We start from the raw sequence: 25,920 nt of genomic DNA, 5'->3' as shown, positions 1-25,920 counted from the left end.
TAATTCTGCTATACTAAACGAACAAAAGTGCTTAAACACGAATGAATAGAAGTAATGAGAAAGAGCAATCACATCAATCTCGTAACTAGTATCACATTTCTCGCAGTGTGCATGTTCGGTGTCCAATAATATGTTCCCACGAGGTACAACTGGCACATGCACATGGCCATAGTATTGAAGCATGAAGGGGTTATGGCGGAGCTCCTGAGTTTTGTGTTGTGTGTGATGTTTAGTTGTTGTCGTTGGAGACGTGCCAAAATCTTCCCAAAGAATTTGTTTTGGTTTGTCGTTCACCGCTTGATCAACCAACCATCGCCACCTTTCTCTCTCACCACCACCGCTTCCAAACATCACCACTGACTCACCAGACCCTCGAAGACCCTTCTCCTAAATGCTATCTATCCTTAATCGCTACCATGGTCGGACGGCAAAAGACAAGACGTGGTCGCGGTACTGCTCGGAGAACCGTTTCTCGGTCGCCCGTGATCGATGACACCACTTCCAATATAAACAAGCACAACAACAACGATAATAATATCACCAACCATACCCCTCTCGCACCACCCGCTCCTCTAGAGGCACAACCTCAGGCTGCTCCTAAAGCGATGCCAAAGCTCCCATCCTCCGGTGGTAGTTCCAAGAGGAAATTTGACGATATTGCAGAAGTTTCTTGGGAAAGCACGGACGATAAGCCGTTGCCAGAAGTTTCTTTTTCTGCTAATGCATCGATTGTAACTGTATCAGAGCGCCCCTCCAGAAGGGTCCGATCAACTTATACACTGGCTGCCAGTATCGCCTCTATCGAAAAAACAACCGGCGCTCGTTCGCGACGAGCTGCTACTCTTGAGAAATCGGTAACTAGGAATCCATTATCATCAGGCTTCTCGAAACCGAACGACAGTGAAAAATTGGTTGTGAAGGCTCGTGATGGTCGAGAATGCTGGCTTTGCTCCCAATCAAACACTGTTATGCTGGAGACCGCTCACAATGTTGTCGCCTCCAATCGTGATCTCGTATGACAAACCCTGCCTTTATTACTCTGTAACTGCTTCTGACTCATATGGGTTTAATCTAGTTTCTCAATTATCGTGACACAGTCGGCATTTTCCCTCCAAATCTTCGACATCTAGCATCCCCCCACAATCTTGTTACCCTCTGCAGAAACTGTCATTGTGTATATGACTGCCAGCAACCTCGCTGGATTATCCTCCCAACAAACCTCCAATACTTTATCGACCACGAAACTGCAGACTATGAATCGCGAATCAAGGCGGCTTCCGAAGGCCTTGTTAAACCTCGCAGTGTGCCGACAGCCATGCAATACGCCACGGCTTCCCCGACAAATCTATACATGCCATACTTCTTTGAGGAATCCGTGATGCCAAGGATGGACGCCGAGGATGCGGCAAGCCGATTCCCGAGAGCCTATGGTGGCGCACCAACAACAATGATTCTGAAAGCAGGACTAGGGATCAACCAGCCAAAAATCAAGGGACTAAAGAGCTCATCTCTACCATTTGCCCCGGGTATCCCTGCTACTGTTCGACAGCAGGTTACATCTCTCTTCGAACTCTGGGACCGAGATCCGCCTTCGCCGAAGAAGGAACCAAATCCTGCAACTCAATCTTGCGTTAAGGAAGAAGATGAACCACCAAAGTCGGAAGATGATGAAAACAGCCAAGGCGGCTCCAAGAAGAGAAAATCTCGACCCAACCTTACGTCAAAGAAGAGAAAGACACCTCCATCACAGTCAGTGGAGGAAGATCACCAGGACGAACTGGCTGATATCTGTGCACCGACAAAGAAGAAGGCCAGAATTGCACCTGCAGATGAGGTTGACAATTCTCCTACCTCTCAAGCAACAACAGCTGCGACCAAGTCTACTAGCCAAGACTCCCAAGACTCCTCCACCGAGAGGAGATACAACCTTCGTTCGCAGTATCGAACTCCGCCCACCTCTCCCGAGTTCACAAATGCGACGATTGTCAAGAAGACTTCTAGAAAGCTGAACGCCGCAACTATCAACAAAGCCCTTGCCAAGACCAACCGGGCTAGCACCTCTAGTCGCGAGAGTATTCTCGCAAAGCAAACAAAGAAGAAGATCACCAAAACTAAATTAGTTAAGAAGACATCCAAGAAAGATGAAAGGAAGACACAATCAAAATTACCGAAGAAGAAGGCAGCTGTGGCTCCTCTTACGCCCAAGTCGCATCTGAGCCCTAATGGCCGGACGCGGGGCAAGCGTGTCGCGAGTGCTGGCAAGACTACAACCAAGAAGCGAGCTCTTGGAGAATCACCACTACAACAAAGCGTTAAGCGTAATGCCGTTTCTCTGTTTGCAGATGTCACGGGACCAGCTTCTGCTGAAGCTACCCCCACTGCTGAAGGTACTGGAGCCGCCAAGAGGAAGGCAGGCAAAGATGCATCCAGTCTAGCACAGCGTTTGCCACCCGCCCAGTTTGATGAGAATCTGCCGGGTGAGGAAATGGCAGATTTTGACAGCGCTGCCAGCAATGTCGACTCACTTGATCCTCAGTCGGGTGATTCCGACAAGGAGTGTGGGGATGAACATGACGATGGTTATGCTTCCGATAGTGGGAGCGAACGGCCCGATAAGCAGGATTGGTCTTGGGGGCCTGAAAATACAGCCAACGACGTAGTCGAAGCCTGCGTTGGATGGTTTGGAGTTGGAACTGTGGGGAAGATTTCTGAATAATTATTTCTTGAACGGGGCGAGGAGGCCCGTATAGCCTCATTAGAGGTTTTGAGAGTGAAGGGCAGCAAATGCATAACGTTACTGGTTTGCGATTGTATTATATGGATCCTTCCATCATGGCCTCGGACAGAGGTTTTGGATCATTTTTTCAACAATGTTTTAAAAAGGTCGCGGGTTATTTTTTAAAAAGGGGATATCATGGGTCATGCCGGCATCTTTTGGAGTTTTGATTTGGTATCTCTGGGTTTCGTTTTCTGCATACATGGGCATTGTGAACCAGCATTCTAAAGGCGTTTATTTGATTTGGGCTCTTGCATCGGATAGGATTGTATACTACAATAAACGGCGTTATTGTTTTTTTGTTACTGTTACTACATGGCACTGCATTGTTCTGGATGGGTTCTATTGCTGTTATATTCTGGATGGCGTTTTTGATATTATCTCTTGCATTTGTCGGTGTCTGCTATTCTACATTTACATATACAATCAAAAGCTTCGCGTCGTCATCCCTATCCATAACTGGTTGGGTTCTCCTAGATCTATAGATCTTGGTTTCCTCCTTAAGCTTACAGTAGAACAATCCTACCTTGGCTATTTAGTACTTGCGATATATATCATCTAATCACTACCGCAATGGTGTCTGGACGTCCATGCCTAGGAATATATTATCATTAGGCGACAAGGCCGAGATGGGTTAATTAACTAGGCTTCTCGTCATCAATATAATCATGTAACCAAGGCTATATTGCACCGAAGCTTCAAAGGTAGATCTCGGGGTTTATCATCCAAGTCTAGTCTCGAAACTAGTTAACTAGGCGGCTCAAGCCAGGGAAATTTAATATATGGGTGTATATAAGGCTGGAATATCTTACTGGAGGCAAGGCTGTAGACTTCAGGGACGCGGACATAATATAATTTTTCCATGAGTTAAAGTCTTCGATATCATGACAGTATTTGAATTCATGAATTGCAGATTTAGGAACGATCAGAAGATAAAATACGATCCGTTTCTATGCGTAAAAAGGACCCCATGATAATCTGCACCTAGACTTCGAGGAGTAAATGTAATACATATTGGTGTTATTTGAATTCATGAAAGTTCCATGCCGTGTACACAGCGACTTAAGTGAGAAGGGTCAAATATCTTGCAGAGTGGGGGTCACCGGGTCAGCGTCCTGCTCGACTACTCGCCAGCTGTTTCTGGTTTTGACCCAATTAAGTCTGTACATGATTCGCTATTGCCTGCGTATAAGAGCGATTGAGACCTTAATCACGCGATAATCGAGATTTTCAAACTATTATACGGGCCTGCGCCTAGTATCATCGGGTAAATCGTGGACCCCGGAAAATCCCCTTGGCAAGAATTCAGACTTTGCATAACATTGCATAGTGGCTGCTACGTAGTAGTGTAAATCTAAATATCCGTCCTATCAGCTTCAAATTGATAACAGAATCTGCTAAAAATGCAATGTATAACCGTTGAAGTGGTGGCTGCCACGTCTAGATTTTGCCAATATCATAATATCTCCGTATAACTACTTAGATATATTAAATTCTCCTACCGTGCCGTCCGCATCGCGATGAATCCGTCCGAAAATTCTTTTGGGGTTATGGATTTTATAACTGTTATACCCAGCAGGAATTTTTCGGGATTGTAAAGCTATAAAATTGTAGTGTCTGTGCACAGGAATGAGTTTCAAGATGTGAAGGAAAATCGGATATATTTTGTTTTTCATCCAATGTGAATGAGATTCGATACTCGGGATGCAGTATCCGAAGTTCCTAGAACGTCTCCATGTCTATAGATGCAAGTTCCACGGACGAGGTGGGGCCGAACGAGATCCGCGTCTATACTGTTGGCCACTTTTTTTAGTGCAAAAATCCCAGGTTGTAAATTTTATATCAAGGGCAATGCTAGTTAAGATATAGGCATGTAGACGCCCAGATTTATACAACATGTTCATAAAGCAAACCCCAGACCTAATAACGTGTGTATGTATGCTTACTATTTATTTTCAAACATAATATTCACAATCACCTGGTACGCCTTACCAAACATTTTGCCTAATATAGGGTAATCGAAGACTGGATGTGGAAATGCATGAGCGCCCCTGACACTGTTTCCCACGGAATGAGATAGTCCGAGGAAAGTTCTTAATATAAATTTATCTATCCCTCATCCTGAAAGCTTGGGAGAGCTTGTTTTTGAAATTTGCTTCCCGTGGTTCCGATCGAGAAAGGGGGAGGATTAGGGTATGTGGTTTTTCGACTGATTAGAACCGCGAAAGTTTCTAGGGATAGGCCAGGCTTACCTCCCACGGCGAAGCTAATGATTCAGTGGATCGAGGCGTGAGGAACTGGAGCAAACTTACGCACCCATCAACAATATTCCGGCGTCTGAAACGAAACTTTTCCATTGATACCCTTGTCGCGAATGACGTCGACGACCATATGACAATCACAGCTGTACAGAAGGTCTATGGAATGTTCCGTACGTTCATATTAAACAGGACCTTCCATGGGTTGTGTTAGAGGCCTTGCGAGAGCTTGGGCGCCTTGGTTTGGTTCGGAACCTGTTCCCGCTTGAAACAGGCTATGGGCCAAAGAGGCCCTGGCGCACTTGCGCAAGACCTCCCTTCAACACTTTTTCTGGGCCGCACGACCTGGTGTTGGACGGTTGGATATGGTTACGGAAGCCGGTAGTGGACGCTATCTGGACGACTAGGAGTGGAGATTGGAAAGGGATGCAAGATGAGGCGTCATGAGACCATTGTCAGGGTGTCTATGGCGATATCTTTTAAATATTAATTGTGGGGCGTCTTTGGTACAAGGTAGTCGAGAATGTGGTATATAACGAGAACGTCGTCTTGTCTTTTGATTTGAATTTTTCCATCATCATCACCATCATACTTATATACATTCATAGAGGTGCTGGATAAGGATCACTTTCTTATATTTCACTTCACATAAAATCGAATTGGATATCGATTGCGACAGTTCCGAACCATCATGAAGGTCGAAATTGCTGCGTTGGTTGCCGGCGGTGCCGCGCTCGTTTCTGCCCAGCAGTCCGTCTGGGGACAATGTATGCATATGCGCTATTCAATCTCTGGTTGATATCACGACAAGATAATTCTAACTATTGGTTTTAGGCGGTGGTATTGGCTGGACTGGCCCCACTACTTGTGCCTCGGGAAATTATTGTTCGGAGTATGTATCTCCTAATAATATATCGATATCATGAATATCATGAAACCTCCTTCAGATATATATCATATACTGATATCAGATATTATACAGGTTGAACCCCTACTACAGTCAGTGCTTGCCTGGAGCTCAGGCTACTACCACTGCTGCCACTACTACCCCGAGGACGACTACTACTAGTTCTACTACTACCCCGAGGACGACTACTCCAACCACCAGAACCACCACCCCAAGTGCTTCTCCTACTAGTGGAACCAAGAAGTTCGAGTATGTTGGTGTCAACGAATCGGGTGCTGAATTCGGCGAGAACGTCATTCCTGGTGTCTTGGGTACCCATTACACATGGCCATCCCCATCCTCGATCGATTACTTCACCGCTCGAGGCCTTAACACTTTCCGTATTAACACCAAGAGTAAGTATTCTAATCTCATACGTTAACTTTATGGCATCAAAAATCGTATGCTAACATAATGTAGTGGAGCGTATCACTCCCCCATCATCTGGCGGCCTCACTGGCCCCTTCGATAGCGCCTACATCTCTGGCCTAGATACAATTATCAACTACGTCACCAACAAAGGTGCCTATGCCATCATCGACCCCCACAACTATGGTCGATTCGACGGTGCCATCATCACCAACACCAATGCCTTCAAGACCTGGTGGACCAACCTTGCCAACCGTTACAAGAACAACCCGCGTGTCATCTTCGACACCAACAACGAGTACAACACCATGGATCAGAGCAACGTTGTTGCTCTCAACCAAGCTGCCATTGATGGTATTCGTGCTTCCGGTGCTACCAACACCATCTTCGTCGAAGGTAACCAATGGTCTGGCGCTTGGTCGTGGGTTTCCGTCAACGCCCCAACAATGATCACCCTTAAAGATCCACTCAACAAAATCGTTTTCCAAATGCACCAGTACCTCGACAGCGACTCCTCTGGTACTAGCGAGACTTGCGTCTCTGCTACCATCTTGAAGGAACGTCTGGTTGATGCTACCAACTGGTGTCTCCAGAACAACGTTAAATGCATCCTCGGTGAGGTCGGTGCCGGTAACAACAGCCAGTGCCAGCAGGCTGTTAAGGATGGTCTTACCTTTGCTTTGAACTCTGGTGCCTGGGTTGGTGTTCTTTGGTGGGCTGCTGGTCCATGGTGGCCAGCAAATTACTTCCAGAACATCGAACCACCAAACGGTCTCGCTGTCAGCACCTATGTTCCTATCCTCCAATCTTTCACTTAAATATTTGAAATTTAAGCGATAGCAGATGGTAGGAATTAAGGCAGTCTTCTGTAAATAAGTGTTAAGATAGGAAATGGCGATTTGTAGATAAGATTGTCGCATTTTTTGTTCAAAAGGTTGTACATAACACAGGGGGTAGGGGTTCTATTGATTGTATATATTTTCTTCAAAAACATTTATCGATTGACTGGTGACTGTTCACCGTTTTTGATGTTACAAGTATTTTAGCATCCTTAGCTTAGTTCTCCACATTCCAACACGTGAGAATAGACTGGTTGCACCCGGCCACGCATTTTGACCTGCATTCGAGCTGAATGGAATCAAATGCCTGTATGCAGTCACGAGCTCGTAACGTTAGGCAGATACGGGGGCTCGTATTTATAATCAGGCGAAGATATTGAATGACAATTAACTCATAATTCGGCGCAGGTTCCCGATCCCGATAGCCATTGGGATTGAAGCCCTAAATTCCATTATGTAGCTATAGCTACCTTCCATGAGGCTATGGTAATATTGCTTTCTAATAGTAAGAATAAAAGGGAATGTGTATATATTGAGGCGTTGATACAGTTAATTGATAACGAAAAATAGATGGAAAATCGACCTATGATCTAACCGTAGATCAATTGACTAATAAACCAGGGCAAATTCGGTGGCTTGGTCATTTGATCATATCTACTGAACGAATACCAGCAACCCTTTCCCCTGCAAATTGGAAAGCTTTCGCTCTATTTTCTAGCAGTACTTTCTTTCTTCTCTCTTCCGCTTCGATACAGAAAGCCTGTTTCATGCCATTTAGCTCGAACACAACAATACCATTGCTGACAAAATATATCTGAAAGCAATTCAGATAGCATCATCCAATCTAACGAACAAGACATTGGATAAGATAACCGTTCCCGCGATATACTGCGCCAAAATCACGCAATCTGCTCTCCATCCTAATATGATACCCGTGCTGACGACCAATGACTTTAATCTCTTTTCTTTTAGGTTGTATTGTAGCGGTACTGCAGCATAAAACAGTTTAAACTCCTTTTGATACCAAGTTCGGACTTTTGCATAAATCCCTATAATCTCTCTTTCAAACAAAGTTTGTTTCTCCTCTTCTAAAACCTCCATGACCATTGGAGGTTCTGTTGAAGGCTCAATTGAAGGCAATGCCACTTTCAGATATTTTAAACCTAGGTAGAGAGCCGCCCATATCAGTACATAAATTGCTACGCTGAACGAGCTATACATCAAGGTAGCCTGGAGGTTAAGCGACAGTTCCAGGCTAGAGCCTTCTATTTTCCGATTTCCCAGCTGTTATGAACAGTGTTCGCCACCACGATACAACAATATAAGTATTGGAAGACGGTTATGATAATCTTTGTTCTCCTGCTCTTCATAGTCTGAAAGTACCGGTCTTGGAGATCCAAGTAGACTTGCTCATCCGAGTATACTTGTTCATTCTAGAACTTTTGCATCGTCCTGCGAATATTGAAGAGTAAGAATGGTTTGCTAAATCCGAACCCTACAATCCCTATAGTACACAATGCAGCTAGTACTAGTCGCTCGGTCGATAGTATTAAGATGCCTTGAATAGCGAGACCGACAAAGGTAAATACCGTAGGAGCGAAACCTAACAAAACTCCTGTACTGGCGATCGAAGCTTTCCTCTCTTCAAAGATACGCTCCAAGATACAGTTCACGAGATCCAAGCAAACACTATTGTTGCTTGCGAATGCTGTACCGTGGTCCTCGTAACATGGACCATACGCCAAGCGAAAAAAACTCTCTGAATTTGGGTAAAATTTCTTATCTGGCGTTATGGCAGAAACAGAGATCGTAAAGAAGAATGACACGACTAAAAGTATTGAAGGAGGGAAGATAAAGTGGTGCTGAGTGATAGACATTCCGTATGGGGTAATTTGGGTGAATCCTGAAAGCTAAGGAAATATCTGGGGACTAATGGTGGAAAGACAGCACATGAAAGGTTCAGTATAGGCCTTTTATGTCGTGAGCTCGAGAGAATCGGCCAAAATATCCTTTCTATTTGACTACCCTATTTTAATGCTTCTGTGGTCGAAATCATCGCGGCCTCGTTCTGTTTTCTGTATCAACCTATCATAACCTTTTGGTATAACACGGCTGGAATTGCATAGTTGTGAGTGCGGATTTAGTAAAACGCATGATGCACGAAGAGCATTCTTGAGCAACACGGGTACCCGGCAGGCGATGCAATGTTTGAGTTGGTCGACCTTTAGAAAACGATATGCGCGAGATCCTTGCGATTACGTAAAATACATAAGCTCCAGGGTCAAGGCTACTGTTCAATAGTTATCACGGAGTTTGAACAGGTCATTTTTTCAGGAGGACTTTTCGAAATTTCCCGTGAAAGTGCTAGCTTGCGGCTAAAATCAAATGATCATTAGTGCCTATTCTGACATTGGATGGCACCTGATAACATTGTAATAAGATATATACTGCCCGCCGACTAAATCGCAATGATCATGAGGCTGCTGGCCCATGGAGATAGAATAGAATTCAAATCACTCATTGCCTTCATGTTATTCTTTGCTTACAACTTAGACGAAGCTATACGTTTGTTTAAGTATGTGATAAGTTCAGCTTCATGGGCCATCCTGAGATTGCCAAGAGACGGGATAATAGCAAACTAATTATTGACCATTAATTGCATTGATGCTTCTCGTGGGCCGGCACCAACAGATTGCTCCCCTTAAAATAAAGCTTTGCCGCTGATTCGATTATTATAGCCTCGAGACCACTATTGTTAGACGCCTTCTCCCGTTAGGCGGCGTGCATGAGTAATAGATATGGCAATTTGGCTTAATTGGCGGATTGCCTCCTTACGTATGAAAAAATGTTGGCAGCCGGCAGCCTTTTTTTTTTGAAACAAAACGGGCCAATGTTTCAATTTCACATATCTGACGATACCCGATAATAGAAACTATCGATCTAGTCGGCGGTCAGCTACCAACATTCGGGTCTGGACTTGAGGCAAGCGGGAAATCGTTGATGCAACAAACCGTCCCGCGAATCAGACTAGCAACAGGAATCTACCTCGGTAGTTTTCTTCTGCTGGCGTACAAGATATCTATTAGGTGCATAATGAGTACGAAATCCTGACAAGTTATAATTGCGTATGCCATGGAAGAAGGCTTATGGAATAACACCACGATATTATTTGCTTTATTGTTCTGTCTTAGCATCGCACAATCAGACCATGTGGCTTCCAAGACCAACAGCCCTATAGCTAGTACTAGTCAACTATCCTCTATTTTACTAATTATAACGTTGTAAAAACGCGCTCGCTATTATACATTGAAGCACGCCGAGCGCCTAACCTATAACTGAAATTTGAAGGAACTTCCGTCGCTTCTAAGATATGGCCAACTAGTTCGAGTGAAACCTATGTAGCTGATGATCAGTTGAAGAGGGCTAGGGTTCTCCAGTTTAGCTAAATTTAGTCTATCGCGAGATCGAGACCAGCCTCCAGTCATAGATTTGTTACACATATTTCAACGCATTCTGCTGTGGCATAAAAATTGACTCCATAAAGGATGTTTTCAGACCCAAATTTCAGCGTCATATCTTGGAGTATTCGCGAGGCCGATGAGACGATAGATCGGTGGGAATACGAGTACTATACTATTGAGTATTAGACGTTTGTAAGCCACAAGATCGAGTTGTGTCGCACCCAAAGAAACAGAGAGAGGAGGGTTGTCCCAAATCTCACAATTGAAATTATGTTAAAACAATAGAAAAGTAGTAGAAAGGATCAAGGAGAATATTGCATAGTGGCAGCAATCAGCTTGAACCGTTGAACTGTCGCTAACAGATACTTATTTATCAAGGATGTTGACAGCGATATGGTATTGAGATTAACAGAAATAGCCACTTAGGGAAGCGAGTATCCACTCTTAAGCACTTACTTTGATGAATCACGGTTTCCCCAGGTAGGTGCGCTGCCCTGCCTCCATCTGCGCCTGGACTAGCTTCCAGCACAAGTAGTTCCCTAGATGTTTTCCTCCTGGATCCTGAACGGATCAGGCTAAAAAAGAGAGGCCCTAAGCAACTAAGTGCTTAGGTGAGAAGGTACTCTAGGAGGGAGTTAGGTACATACTTGGGCCCTCGGTCCAAACTCTTATCTGCCGACAGCCGCATGCGATATCATATCCCTCAACACCAGACAACACATTGTTCAGCTAGCTAGTTAGCCTTCATCTCCACTAGCTAGTAGTATATTTCAGCTGGGGTCAATAATGCATGAAAGACCTTTGTTGGACTAGTTTGAATGGTCATCGCCTGTAATGGCCGGCTTTGAGTTCGGACGTTGTGTACTTACATAGACTATCACATTGACAGCTCATAAGACGGCTCCATATTCCATCCCATCCAATAGCGGTTATCGATAATTAAATGATAAAGCCCGCAGCGCACTGTAACCATTATGAGCCCCATAGCCCTTCCCTTACTTCCTTACCTATAATTAAGAAAAGTACTTATATGATGGCTATAGGTGCTTGAGAAAATAAGTGAAATATACTAGGAGTTTGTCTCGTCGCCAGATTCCTCAACACGGTTGCGTCCTGTTAGCTACTGAACACGCCAAATCATTAGCCAATCCACACAATTTGCTGACGGCAAGCTGGACATCCGGAACAGCTGTCGAGACATCTCCCGCAGTGGAGTATATATACCTATTTGCGTGAATTGACGCATATGCATACATGGTACGATATATTGATAAAGCAATCCACAAATTTGTATGAAAGGACGAATGGCGTTCGAGAAAGTGGAGCTATCGGAATAGCAATCCACGATAGCAATGTCTAAATATGGCTTTTAGATTGCTCTTTTTGAAGTTTGACAGCGCCAGCGTTGCCAAAGTGATATAATTGCATATTATACCCCAGACGTCAAGATCAAACAAATCGCCTTTCAGAGTCTTTCGACCAATCGTTTACCTCCAAAAGTAGGCCAGGACGGCAGTTAAAGTCCCCCACCTTCCTGAAGCTGCTTAGCCTGAAGTTTGTCGACTGAATGTCAACCATTTCCGCCCGATCCGCCTATTTCTTCCGACCACGAAAAACCTTATAAGCCGTCTATCACTTTGCATACACGAAAGGTTTTCCAATGAAGTTTTCGAAAATTCATGCAACTGATGCATGTAGACGCAAAGGCGTTGGTCAATCGATTCAAGGCGGTGGGTCTAGACGTCGGCGACAAGGAGATATCGTTCCCCGTATCTGTTTATTGGTTGCGACCATCTTATCCGGACTAGACGCCAACGACGCACATATTTTGGCAGCAGCCATCTAAACAGGATATGAAGCCGACACGGATATCGACCAACAGGAGCACGTAACTATGGTGCAAGGAGTGGGTTCCAAGCGGAGTTGGCAGGTTGCGCCTGCGGCTTTTTTTCGAAGGAGCCAGCCAATTAGCTAGCTTGAAAGCCGAGGATAGCTAGGCCCTTGTTTGGCCTCCAAAGATGTCGACTCGAGGATGCTAGCGTTAGTTCAAGTAAGCAGTCTGGCTCCGGCTTCCGTTTTCCTGGTACACAGTAGTCACCCTTCGAAGTCCCTCGTGGATATCGTGGACCCAATTACCAAGCGGGTGGGTACTTAGTGCACAACCTAGTTTGAGCTGGGAAAAGCCGGCAATCAGAGTTTGAGATCTCGACGTCGGCACGACAGGAAAGCCACTGAACTTGGAGATATCTAGCACGTTTTCCTTTGTTCTAATTTCCCAGCCAGCGTTTAGCAGATGTACTTTTTTCGGTCCCATCTGTCTTCTTTCTTTCGTTCCAAATTCATTTAAATCTTTGTGCTACCCTGTGCTACCCACCATTTCACGAACTTTCCCTACAACACACTTCCCGTTGACCTTCCACCAACCAGACGCTTTGTCGAAATTTAATTGTCGATATTAGCTATCCCATTTCCGGCGAACAGGATATTTGAAGCTAGAACTATGGACTGGCTCCGACTGCTTTCGCGGATCCCGCTATTGGGATTACTCCTTCTCTTCGCCATTCTACTTAGAAATTACCTTCGCCTACGACATATCCCTGGACCTTTCCTGGCCGGCTTAACGAATCTATGGAGAGTTTACTACGTCAAGAAAGGAGATGCACAGGATACTTATGTTCGACTTCACAAGAAATACGGCAATGTAGTAAGAGTTGGGCCAAATTGTGTTAGTGTGTCGGGATTGGATGCTATACAGGCTATTTACAATGTCCAGGACAAGTTTCCTAAGGTAGGTTTCACATCCTGCTATCTTTGTCAATATCTTTCGCTAACCATTCCAGTCTGAGTTCTATACACCCCAACAGTTTATCGTACGTGGGAAGCCTTACGAGAACATGTTTAACACCACAAATGAAGACTTCCACCAAATGCTAAGGAAGCCCGTCGCCAAAGCCTATGCCATGACAACGGTAATGGAGTACGAGCCATTCGTGGATGATACAACTTCCCTATTCCTCAAGAAACTCACGGAGTTATCCGGTCAAACCATCGATTTTGCAATCTGGCTACAATACTACGCATTTGACGTCATCGGCGAAATGACCTTCTCGAAGAAATTCGGGTTTCTAGAAAAGGGGGAGGATGTTGGCGACATCATACATACACTGCATAGCCTCTCTCGAATTCAGATCCTAGGACAGATTCCCTGGGTGGACAGATGGTTTATTAAAACTTACCACAAGTATAAGTCCCGACCTTTGACTTCACCCGTGGTACAATTTACTATGGCACAGATGCAGCAGAGACTTAAAAATGTGAGGTATGATGATAAAGAGTTTTTGTCCGAGGGTGGGAGAAGGGATTTTTTGTCCAGATTTCTCGCTGCGAGGGGACAATATCCAGATGTTGTTGATGATTTTCGGGTACTGGCTTATACAAACACGAATGTAAGAACTCTTACCACCTGCAGAAACTGGACGTACGTATATTTACTGTTATACTTTATTAGATCGTTGCTGGCAGCGACAGTACAGCCATAACCCTACGAGCAATCTTCTATCACCTTCTTCGAAACCCAGTAACGATGGAACGACTCGTCAGAGAGATCGACACCGCGGCTAAAGTTGGCCAGATATCACCAATAGTCACCTGGCCCGAATCCCAAACCCTCCAGTACCTAGACGCCGTCATCAAGGAGGGTCTGAGAATACATGCTGCCATCGGTCTTCCACTAGAACGTGTCAACAACAAACCTATAAAATTGTATGGATACGAATTTCCGGCCGGCACAACGATCGGTGTGAATGCTTGGGCCATGCATCGTGACACTACAGTTTTTGGCGACGATGCAGACCTCTGGCGACCTGAACGCTGGATTCATGCCAGCGATGAACAGAAGAAACTGATGAACAGAGGACTTTTCTCTTTCGGCAGTGGAACTCGACAGTGTATCGGACGCAATATCAGCCTATTAGAAATCTACAAACTAATACCGACACTCCTGCTAAATTTCAACTTTGAGCTCGCAGACTCCAGCGAAGATTGGTCTTTGTTTAACTCCGTATTTGTGCACCAGTCCAACCTCAACATAGTTGTACAACAACGGGGTCAAGACCAAGAGAACGGTAGTGAAGAGAAGGTCTGATTGATTTACGATTATTTTTTTCTCTTGTTTTTATCGATTTTTGTCTCAGTTAGCGTGCACCTTCGCTTATCTTCTACGAACTACTACTCTTCAAATAGACACTCTTCATCGTCTTCATGATCCTACCAATAGAATTTTCTCGACATTGCATCGTTATCGTCGAAGTTGATCTTCTACCTCCACGGCACTATAGATCCTTATAAATCTTCCCTCGAGTGTTAGAATATACTCATTGTTTTACTTTTCGCTTTTTCCCCTTTATTTCTGTAGAACGTGCAGTCCCAGACTCTAATATCGGCTGGTAAAATGATATCTACGACCGGCGATAATCTGCACGTCGAGGTGACTGCTAAGGAAAGGGCAAGGGGTCCTCAGCCTGGGCTCCAACCGCCTGACCCAAAAAGAGTCAAAGTATTCTCCGATTTGACACCACCTGCGTCTGAACATGGAGGTCGTACTCCTCAGCCTGACTTACATCTCCAAGGAAGACCAGCATGTAAAGAAGACAACGCCTTCAAAGGTAGTGTTACTTTTCATCGAACGATGTTTATTGAGTACACTAACATCGGGCAAGATCTAGAGAATTCAGCAAATATCCTGCTTCCTGGTGATCAGAGATTTGGCCAGCCGGCTCCCGAGCTCGTACACGAGTCTACCGGATCGATAACTAGCGGCTCCCCTGCAGACGACGAGACTAGCACGGCTTCTGAACTTCGAACACGTGATGGAGCGGTTGAAGATGGGACTACTGAGCAACCAGACGCCACGAAGCCTAACCAGCTAGTGGAATCTGTCCAACCACATAAAATCGTCAATCCCAACCATGGAACAGAATCTGACCCCATTAAACTCCCTCCTCATATTGCCGACAAACTCTTCGACTCTCAAATCGAAGGCATCCAGTTCCTTTGGCGAGAAGTCGTTCAAAAGGGCGAAGGTGCTCTACTTGCTCACACAATGGGTATGGGCAAAACTCTGCAGGTTATTACGCTCCTCTATCTTATATCTCGGGTCGGCAAATCGAAGGATAAGAAAGTCATGGAGCAAGTTCCCGACCATTTAAGAGGTTCACTCCATGTCCTGATCGTGGCACCGCCGGGGTTACTCCCGAACTGGAGAGAAGAGTTTGTGAAATGGGTTCCTAAATCTAACGGTCAACAGCTATTGAAATTTTACGTTCCCAGCCAACGGAAGGACCCCAAATCCCGAATTAAGATGTTCAGGGAATGGGAGGGAAAAGGTGGTGTTCTCTTGCTGGGATATCAGATGCTTCGTGACTGCACCTTGGAGAGCTCGATTAAAAATAATCAGCCGCGAGAAAATACCAAGAGGAGGTATGGGGCCCGTCGAACCACGAGAACAAGTGCTGAAGCTCGAGAGGGTGAATCTCGTGACAGCTCAGAAGAAGAGAGTTCTGACGAGGAGAAAGACGTGGTACTAACCCCAGAAGAAGAGGAAGCAATAAAACTGGCGGCAGAGCTCAGAGGAATCGTTATCGAAACACCTAACATCATCGTTGCGGACGAGGCTCATGCAGTCAAAAACGAGAAATCGGGTATATCAGAAGCACTCAGTCAAATAGCTACGAAGTCAAGGATTGCGTTGACTGGCTCCCCATTGGCGAACAACCTCAGTGAATATTACTGCTTGACTAAGTGGATTTCTGGAGAAATGTTAGGGCCGAAAGGAAAGTTCAAAATGTTTTTTTCATCTCCAATTGAAGCTGGGTTGTATGAAGAATCGTCGCCTGATCAAAGAAGAATTGCTTTAAGACGCCTTGCTGTAAGTTATTCTTTCTCCCCCGCTATAGCTAACATTGCCATGCAGAATTAGGATTTAATTCCGAAATGTATACTAATTTTATTTCTGGCCGAAGGTCTTACGCCATGTTATGTCGCCAAAGATGAATCGTTGTGGGTTATCTCGAATCAAGAACCGGCTTCCCGAGAAAACTGAATTCCTCATAACTGTCGAGCTCACAGAGATTCAGCGCAAGATTTACTCCCTGTTCGCCCAGAACATCGTACAAGAGAATATAACATCAAGCTCCAGTAATAAGATACCCGACAGACTCGAGATCAAGGGGTTCTTCGACCACGTGAGATGTCTCCGAACACTTCTTAATCATCCCAAGATTTTGCTAGAGGTTTTCAAGGACAGAGCCGACAAAAAGGCAAAAAAAGAGAAACTTGAAATAAACTGGGCCACTCGTAAGCCTAAAGCTGCTGGCAGGAGCTAGTATGTACTCGAGCTAACGACGGAATAGGTTTATCACGATCCACTATCCACGAGATCAGGGAAGAGGATTTGCTAGGCGATGCCCATCTCAAGACTCTTTTGAACCTCTACAAGTACGCACACACATTCGAAAACTTCGACTCTCCGGTGAGTAGCAACAGGATGACTTGCCTCTTCAACATCATACAAGTGGCGGAGGATATCCAAGAGAAAATACTTATATTTTCAAGCTCTATTCCGACTCTAAACTACATCGAGACTCACCTCGATTCCAAGTTTATTGAATATTACCGCATTGACGGGACTACAAAGCCTATTGATCGACAAAGATTTATCGCTGAATTTGATTCCGAAGATGGGGCAAACATCATGATTATCTCAACAAGGGCGGGCGGTGTTGGCTTAAATATCACTGCTGCCTCTAGGGTTGTTATCTTTGACTTCGATTTTTCGCCTCAAGACGAGGAGCAAGCTATTGGTAGAGCGTATCGTTTCGGCCAAACTAAACCAGTCTTTGTCTATCGTTTCAAAGTTGGTGGAACCTTCGAGGATGTGATTCACAACAGATCGTTGTTTAAGATTTCTCTTGCGGCGAGAGTTGTCGATCATTCCCATCCTGTTCGGTTGGCAAAGCAAGGGAGGGCCCGGGAGTATTTCAATCCTCCTGGAGAATGTGAAAAAGGTGATCTGGTTCAGTTTCGGCAGAACTATACGGATCCGATGTTGTTAAGTTTGATCGAAAGGTAAGCATTGCATTGTCCTTTGGCTACAAACATGCCTCATGATTTCTACTGACATGCCTCGGTGTGTCTGACTTAGTGGGCTCGTACAAAAGATTGATCTTCAAGACAGTTACTTAGACAGAACGGATCAAGAGCTTACTGAACAAGAGCAGAAGCGGTTCCAGCTTGATTTGGAGATTTACAATAACAACTACGAGGATCCGGAGCTAGATGGCGAAGAGCCTGAAAGTAGTGACCCAGAAAGGGTAACGCAAGTAGAGCTAGATGAAGGGAAACTCATTTTACAGAATCCCGACGTACTAATACCCATTCAAAGAGCATAAATTCAGAAGAGGAGCCGGGGCTCAAAGGGTTGGCAGCGTTGCACTTTTTGGTTTTGATGAATAATAGCGGGCTTGTGATTTTAATTTTGGGTGTGGATATGGTATTTGGAGTTCGATTTTGGAGTTTGAAACGGTCTGAAGCCTAGAGATCGTTGGTAGATTGGATAGATCGATTCACGATATATTAATAATCATGGCGCCGTGGGTTAGTTCTTTTCTATAGATTGATGTTTGTGTTCCTGTACATCGCTCTAGGCATGCACTTGGACTAGATCACTTCTTGCTATTCTAGGTAAACTTTCGGCTGCAAAGACCTGCTATTATATTTTAAAATTAAATACAACTTCCGTTTGATTAGTTAGCGTAGATATGATGGAAATATGTAGCGTCGAGCCTCGGGTTCAGGAAAAATGCACAATTTTTGACAAATGAGAATATATGCAGTGTTGGTAGTGAATATAATCTTCATCAACCAAAGAAGTCATTCCACTTGTACACACCCTGGATCTTCTCATAAGTCCTTGTTGAGAAGACCTGATCGAAAGGTTCACAGACACCGGTCATATTACCCCAAAGAGCATACAACGTCTGCAAACAATCGACACCATAATCCGCCCGCTCGAAGATATACCCATCGAATTGTCTCCTCTCAAGCGCTGCCTCGACAGGCGATTTAGGGGACGCCAAGGAACATTCAGCAGGTCCCGATCGTTTCATGAACTTTTCAAACTCACGCTCAGCAACCTCACGAGCATCACGCATATCACGAGTTTCGAACTGAATGGGTTGTTCGGGTACCCAGCTGTCATCCCGTTTCTTGTTACTTCCGCTTCCAGTTTCGCTCGGTCTTGGTGGACCGTCGTTATCTGGTGGAAGTCCTCTGACCGGCCAATCCCAAGGCATAGGACCTGTCCAACGGACTGGATTATGCGGGCTAGCGCGATTTTCAACACCATCCGGGAATCTAGAGAAGATAACGTGAGGATTACCACCTTCGAGATCGATTGCGATGATACGTTGAACCCAATCACGACCACCTTCGAGATCGATTGCGATGATACGTTGAACCCAATCACGACCACCTTCGGCTAGTGTTCTATACTCGGCGTTGAGCCAGATATTGGTCATCATGATTCTCCGAGGATCTTCGGTCATAACCCAGACTGTGCCGGATGCTTCTTGAGCGAAGATTGTGGACATCATCATGAAGTAATCATGTCTGCCGTTTGTGTGGGGTGGTGGGTTGGCTTGGATGTTGCGGAGGAAGCCGTCAAGGTCGTAGAAGTCGTTGTCGCGAGCATGTTGGCCATCGTAACGGACGGATGGCCAGCCTTCCTGGATAGCGGTTTAGAGGTTAATAGGATAACGATTTGCTTAAGAGTATCGGAGATAGATGTGTATGGGGTAGCGATGAGGGACGACCTACCCAGATGGTGTACAATCCAACACGAGCAGCCAAGTGTCTAGCTCGATCAGAAAGTCCCGGCCTTCCTTCCCAATGGTTTTCAGGCCGTCTCTGTGTATAAAACAGTTGTCTGCTTCGTTGGTAGAACGGCTGTCCTGGATTTCTGGCATTCGTTCTCATCCACCTTCTAAAGAACTCGAGAGAAATATCCGCCGGTGCTAAGAAGTTCTTATTTCTGGGCTCAAGACTCTTATATCCAACGAGATCGCACTTGACATCTTCAATAAACCAAAAATTGTCGCTGCAGTACGTATCCGGTTGGCGAGGAACCTGTCCACCGATCTTGACGCAATCGAACTTCTCAGAGAAACCTTCACAGGAGAGTTCACCGTATTTATCTCCTTCGTTGAAGAATAGCCATTCGGTAGTAGCGGTTGTTTCATAAACGCATTTGTTACCGTAGACAATAATCGTAGCCTTTGATGGGGGTCCGATGTAGGAGCCATATACGCCGGCTGGCTTTGGGGATTCGACTTTACCAATATTTTCACGAGCTTCGTACCAGAGACAACTTTCTCTTAGTGTATCGCCAGGTTCGCCAATGTAGGCTTCCCAGAAGTACTTTTGGTTAGAACGATCGATTTCAAGGGATTCTCCCGGAGGTACACGGGAGCTAGAGATAATACGGACGTGTAATTCATCCGCACCGCCAGCTTGTCCGTCGTAGCCAACACTTGCACCGCCATCATCACCGAAACTACCACCGCTGCCGGCGACGGATTCGAAGCCAAGGGCGGAGGAAGCGAAGCCGTTTCTGTTTTTATCAGCAAATATGGCGAGGTTTCGAGGGTTGTTAAGCATAACTGAAGCGCCGACTGTGACAAAATTCTGCATTCGAAGCTTCTTAGTGGCACCGTCGACCTGAGCGACGTTCCATTGGCAACCAGAGCCGCTAAGGCAGCCTTGATCGTAATTTTGGAACCAACTATAGAGCCCTGCACCATAGAGATGGACGTCTTCGGATTGAACAATTCGGAGGGCCCAAGAGACTGGACAGGTGATCGAAGTTGGATCGCAATCTCTGAATCCTGGATCGAGGATGAAGGAGGAGATGCCAGAAGTCTGGCGTTTTTCAAGTAGAGAGTCCGTGAAAACACTTGCATTGCCCTCGAAGACATCTTGCAAGTCTCGCCTACTAGCAGCAGGGGTGGAGCTTCCGGCTTGATAAGGGAATGGTGCTGGTGCTCCTGGTGCAGTTTGGTAGTATGGAGACTCAGTTTGAATCAACGACATAAAAACATTCTTGGCACCCTGAAGCTGATATTGGTAGAGGACATTGTGCTCTGAAGCGGTACCGTAGAGCCATGTTGGGCCTTGGGATTCGATGAGAATACCACGACCAACGTAAATATCGATTTGGTCTTGAGTAACAACATCAAGATCGTGATCGCTAGTCCAGGCCCAGAGATTTTCGAAGTACCCAGTTGCACCTTTGGTGATATGGAAGAGCATGGAACCAGCTAAATGTCACGTGTTGTTAGTTACTCTTTCCTTAAAAATGAAGTCCCTTGCCAGTCTCGTAACCAAAATGAAGTCCCTTGCCAGTCTCGTAACCAAAATGTAGTTCCTTGCCAAGACTGGAAGTTCCTGGCCTTGAAGGGATAACACTTACCGATACAATTGGGGTTGACTTGTCCGGTTAACTTGGGACATTGACTTGCTTGGAGATTGCTACCAATCGAGCCACCGACTCTCCAATGTGTATCTAAGGGGTCAAGGTTAGCTATATGTTTGCGTTGTTTTTGTGATACTTTGAATCTATTCCAGATTGGGCGATTGCCTCTTTCGCGCGCTGCAAGTCTGACTTCGAATCGATTCAAGTGGTAGGAGAGGACCTACCCCAAATTCCTGCTGTTCCTTTCTCACTAGCCTTAATATTCCACTCCATTAAAATAGCACCCGCCGTTGGCGCCTTGACTCCAAATATAAGATCTTGGATCTCCACAGTGCCAACATCGCCCGGGTTTCCAACTCGAAGCATAACCCGTGGGTTCGCCGCATCGTTGAATCTACCGCCAGATGCTTGGATCTGAGACCAAACTTCTCCAACAATCTTTGCACCTGAAGGTATGAAAACAGTATCCGTAACCAAGTATATTCCGTGCGGGAAATATGCAATCTGGCCGGCGGCTGTTGCAGCAGCAAGAGCACTGTTCAAAGCAGCAGTGTCGTCACTTCGACCGTTACCTCGAGCACCACCTCTGGCTTTAACATCATAAAAGCCACTGGCGGGTACATCTGCGTACTGTGGCTTCGATCTCTCGAACCAGTTTCCATTTTCATCGAGGAGTTCTGGTGGCTTGGCGATATTTCCATAAAGGACACTGCCTCCTTGTTGTGCTTTACCCCTATATCCAATAGCATCTGAATCATCATATGCGATACCTGCACCCCAAGAGTTGATAACGGTCGTACCACCTGGTAGGACGGTAGCACCGTTATTAGTGATTGCAATCGGGACATTGATAAGTTTGAGGTTGTCAACGATAAGCGAGGTACGGTTTGTACCGCTCAAGAACGAGGCGATTCCTGTAGGTGTATTCAGGATTATGGTGTCCATGATGGTGATCGAACCGGTTCCTTGGCCATTTCCGGCACCAGCTACTCGAATATTAGCTAATTTTCATGCTTGTACTATGGCAGGAATATCGACGTACCAGAAATATTGAAACCTAGCTGACAGTTATTGATCAGGAAGGACTTGGCGCTAAACACCCAGTTCCAATGCGTCTCGACGGCAATTTTGCACCCGGTGAAGCTGAACTTCCGAATAGTGTATTGCTGGTTTCCGAGATATGCACTTTTTCAAATTATTAGCCCCTCTGCTTGTCCAAATGATATGGCTGAAACATTACGTACCCAATAGCTCCTCCGCTAAAGGTAACATCGCTCATGAAACCACCAGAACCGTTTTCCATAAAGATACCGATGTGAGTGGTATCCGCGCGACTTGACATAATGATTTGAATGTTTTGCAAGGAAGTAGCCTGATAGTACGTGGCGTTAATACACTGGCTTAATCTTTAGTGGATTGTTAGATACATACCTGCGCAACCTGCCAATGGATACCGGCTGGTCTCACACCCTGACCCTCCATAACATTTGGGATCGCTCTCATATCGATAATAAAATTCCGAACTTGCCTCATGAAGTTGTTCTGGTTGATATACCATTGACCACCGCTTGCACCTTCGACGTAGACATTGGAGGAGATTACACCAAGACCAACGAAAGAGCTTGCGGCACGAATAATAGGAGGGTTAGCGGCCTAGGATGGGAGGGAAATTGTCAGTCACAGTTTTTTCTCGGTTCATCTCTCGGGCTAGAATGAATACTTACATTTCCGACCATCTGGGTATTGTAGTAGCCAACGAGGGACTTCGAAACCAAGTACGTTCCACTTGGGAAGTAAACCAAAGCAGGCTTGACAGTACTAGAGCCGCAGTTATCGCCGCAACGATCACCACTGGAGATAGCAAGATTGATAGCTGCAGTATCATCCGTTCGCCCATCCCCAACAGCGCCGAAATCCTTAACGTTTCTGAACACCTGGTATCCATCGCTACCACCAATTGCGACGGCTCCATGTGTCACACTCTCCATCCAGAAGCTACCACCCTGACGCTTCTCAAGCTTTGGGAAGCCAGGACCGAGATCTGGTAGAGTCTCATTGTATGTAGGCGCCTCGAATTCTGCTATGAGTTTCGCAGCATCTGTGACTTCTTCAGAGATACTAGGATCGCCCGCGCTAGAACTAGCGACCCTTTGAGAGCTCTTTTGAGCTTTCCGAGGAGGTCGCAGCTCGAATGTTGGGCGAATTGGGTTTCTGAACCTGTTGCGATTCTTTTTGGCTTGCGCGACCTGAGCTTGTTTGATGATGTTTCGGGCAGCCTCTACTTCAGGAGGAACGGCGCGCTTATCTTTGAGATGGTTATAAGCATCATCTCTTGGGTAAAGCCTGTCGTGGCCCTCCGGGAAGTGGTCATCATGAGCCCCGAATGCTCGTTTACTGAGGTGAGCTTCGAGATCCGCATTGTCTTCAATGACTACGCGTTTATCATAAGTCGCTACACCGTTAACAGTAGAAAGAAGTGAAAGAAAGAGGGGGAGATAAGATAGGCCCCTCATTTTGACTACCTAGCGCAAAGATGCGCGATGTTGTAGCCAACAAGACTTGAAGAGGGAATTACTGTGTTTCCACAGAATGCAGGATGGGAATCGAGCTGGTTCGAACATCCGGTATTCATATCGGAGGCCATGCAGAAGACTTATAAACAAGCATGGTAGCTATGTCCCTAGATCACCTGCTATCCCTGCCAAAGGACCTTACATGAACTTGCTAGCAAAGGTTGTACTAGATGACAGGGCAGCTCTAAATTATGGCCATTTCAACGGAATTATTGCCGAAATTCCATGACCATGCATGAGCTTCCTTCTTGGAGTTCGAGATGCAGGGACACGGCCGAGGTACCAGTACATTCCAGGGACCAGGCCACAGAACCGAGACTCCCATGCTTCTTCATCGGGATTTCGACTACTAACTACCAAAGCCCTAGCCGATCATTCCGTGCGAGAAAAACTCTTCTATCACCGCATCACCACATGACCTGACGGCGTAGATCTAGTAAGATAATACAGCTGTTGACAGCTTTTCGACTGCGGAAATTGTAAGACGGAAGTCGGAGAACCGATTGATCTCGGCATCAAGATTCCCACTGAGCTCTGCGCAGTTGTCCAGATGACGCTTGTTTCGTTGCAGAATTGTCCACCATGGAGATTGGGCAGATTATCGAGCGATAAAATCCGATTTCTTGAGCAATTCCCCGAATTGCGGTCGGAATCCTATTGGAAGGAATCCAGGCAAGCTACGTCATGCAATGGTGATCGATACCCTTTCTGACATGCAGGGGTAATTTTTGAGGAAATAAGCTTGACCGACCGCAGTATCGTCCCGGCCGAAAGACATCCTATAGGCTACACAAAGATGCTTCAACTGCCGAAAATAATGCAGTTGGAGATTGTTTGACTGTCTACAGAGTACACCCTTGGGCTCCAATTCAAAACCCTTTGTCTATATGAAGGCCAAAAGTTAGTTTAGGAAGGCCAGAAAGCAACCTCCTTCCCATAAAATTTCTGGATCCTATTGCATATACGCAGTGTCGTAAATATTTACCCCGTCACCCGGTACCTTGTTTGCATCGACAAGAGGGTAATACGATGCTTGGCTATAGCTTATTTATTAAAATTCGTCAGATTTTAAACCATTTTGGACCTATCCAACATTTGAGATGCAACATCAAAAGCCTCAAGTCGGCTATCACATGCAGAAACCGTCCTAGCTTATAGGCTGCAGTATAGGATATCTTACCATGTAGACGGAATCATGGGCCTGCCGGGCAATTCCGGATTCCGATGGTTATTTTTTTCGTCTAAAAAATTAATGAGAGGTGTAGAATATTCGAATCCATGGTGATGCAGGTGCAGCTGTGGGTGGATATAGCGGTGTGGCGTGAGCCTCATCCGCAGGCGCCCGAGCCATGGCGTTCCTGACTAGCTGACCCACTGCGGGTGAAAATTAGACCGGCTAATATCCCCGAAGACGTCCCCATCGTCTAGTCGGAACCCCCGCGACCGCACCCCATCGCCATAAAAATCGTTTAATTATGACTAATGTTTACTAGATTTTTTCGGATACCACCAGCTGAGATCGAACTTGTCTTATCATATCAATAGCATCTAAGTAACGTCTAAGCATTTCCCCGGTAGAACAATGATCCGACACAAAGTGGAGACCTAGATCAAGTCAGTCCCAGACTCGAAACTTTCGTACTACTAGCAAAAAGGCCAATCGGCCGTTGCTAGCCAGCAATACCATCTCAGGCAGCAGCTTAGAGGTGTTGTAAATTGGTTCATATGTTTGTCATTTGCCGGGAACAAGGATCCCTTACTGACCCACCATACCTGGCCCAAGCGTATCGATATGAGTTCACCAAGCAGGCCAGGAATGTGAAAAGTATCGATACCTTGCTGCATGGAGGAATGGGCTAAAGCTCCAAAATACCCAATCCCAGCAAGCTTAGAGTTACTTTCCGGGCCCTGATACGTACGGCAATCGGATTGCCAGAATCGTCTTGTACAGCTATCAGGACTAGTAAGGAACGACAATTGATCCTCGCACATTCTTTGTGCGACGCGGTTTGCGGGATTACATTTAAGCAAGACTACCTACCCGATGTTAGTTAATCTGTTGGTATTTAGGTAGCGAGTCTCGCACTTGTATCAAGGTTGCCAAAGAAATTTCATAGCTTGGAAGACACGGTCTTTGCAATTCTAAATTTTTCGTCTTCTCATCGTCAGA

At 45.6% G+C, this 25,920-nt stretch overlaps 5 protein-coding genes across 5 annotated transcripts; 4 read left to right on the top strand and 1 right to left on the bottom strand.

Moving 5' to 3' along the window:
* Nucleotides 1-416: 416 nt before the first annotated feature.
* Nucleotides 417-2,716, top strand: DFL_006499 (uncharacterized protein; the record flags this gene model as incomplete). Its single annotated transcript, XM_067635938.1, has 2 exons — nucleotides 417-1,013; nucleotides 1,076-2,716. The coding sequence occupies 2 exons, from the start codon at nucleotides 417-419 to the stop codon at nucleotides 2,714-2,716; spliced, it is 2,238 nt and encodes a 745-aa protein (XP_067490319.1).
* Nucleotides 2,717-5,725: 3,009 nt separating this feature from the next.
* Nucleotides 5,726-7,167, top strand: DFL_006498 (uncharacterized protein; the record flags this gene model as incomplete). The annotated part of the gene is made up of 4 exons (XM_067635937.1): nucleotides 5,726-5,801; nucleotides 5,869-5,926; nucleotides 6,017-6,336; nucleotides 6,401-7,167. The coding sequence occupies 4 exons, from the start codon at nucleotides 5,726-5,728 to the stop codon at nucleotides 7,165-7,167; spliced, it is 1,221 nt and encodes a 406-aa protein (XP_067490318.1).
* Nucleotides 7,168-13,149: 5,982 nt separating this feature from the next.
* On the top strand, nucleotides 13,150-14,793 carry DFL_006497 (uncharacterized protein; the record flags this gene model as incomplete). Its single annotated transcript, XM_067635936.1, has 3 exons — nucleotides 13,150-13,437; nucleotides 13,490-14,095; nucleotides 14,158-14,793. The coding sequence occupies 3 exons, from the start codon at nucleotides 13,150-13,152 to the stop codon at nucleotides 14,791-14,793; spliced, it is 1,530 nt and encodes a 509-aa protein (XP_067490317.1).
* Nucleotides 14,794-15,099: 306 nt separating this feature from the next.
* Nucleotides 15,100-18,243, top strand: DFL_006496 (uncharacterized protein; the record flags this gene model as incomplete). Its single annotated transcript, XM_067635935.1, has 5 exons — nucleotides 15,100-16,575; nucleotides 16,670-17,003; nucleotides 17,060-17,774; nucleotides 17,851-18,019; nucleotides 18,091-18,243. The coding sequence occupies 5 exons, from the start codon at nucleotides 15,100-15,102 to the stop codon at nucleotides 18,241-18,243; spliced, it is 2,847 nt and encodes a 948-aa protein (XP_067490316.1).
* A 322-nt stretch (nucleotides 18,244-18,565) lies between these two features.
* DFL_006495 (uncharacterized protein) lies at nucleotides 18,566-23,690 on the bottom strand (the record flags this gene model as incomplete). Its single annotated transcript, XM_067635934.1, has 8 exons — nucleotides 18,566-19,432; nucleotides 19,524-21,022; nucleotides 21,175-21,267; nucleotides 21,402-22,163; nucleotides 22,220-22,362; nucleotides 22,422-22,549; nucleotides 22,609-22,830; nucleotides 22,902-23,690. 8 exons carry the CDS (start codon nucleotides 23,688-23,690, stop codon nucleotides 18,566-18,568), a joined length of 4,503 nt encoding a protein of 1,500 aa, XP_067490315.1.
* Nucleotides 23,691-25,920: the final 2,230 nt, after the last annotated feature.

This window comes from Arthrobotrys flagrans, assembly GCF_004000055.1.
Source record: "Arthrobotrys flagrans strain CBS H-5679 chromosome Unknown unitig_9, whole genome shotgun sequence".
NCBI classification, from domain to species: domain Eukaryota; kingdom Fungi; phylum Ascomycota; class Orbiliomycetes; order Orbiliales; family Orbiliaceae; genus Arthrobotrys; species Arthrobotrys flagrans.
Note: the sequence above shows the minus strand (reverse complement) of the source record. Positions and strands in the feature narration are given on the sequence as shown.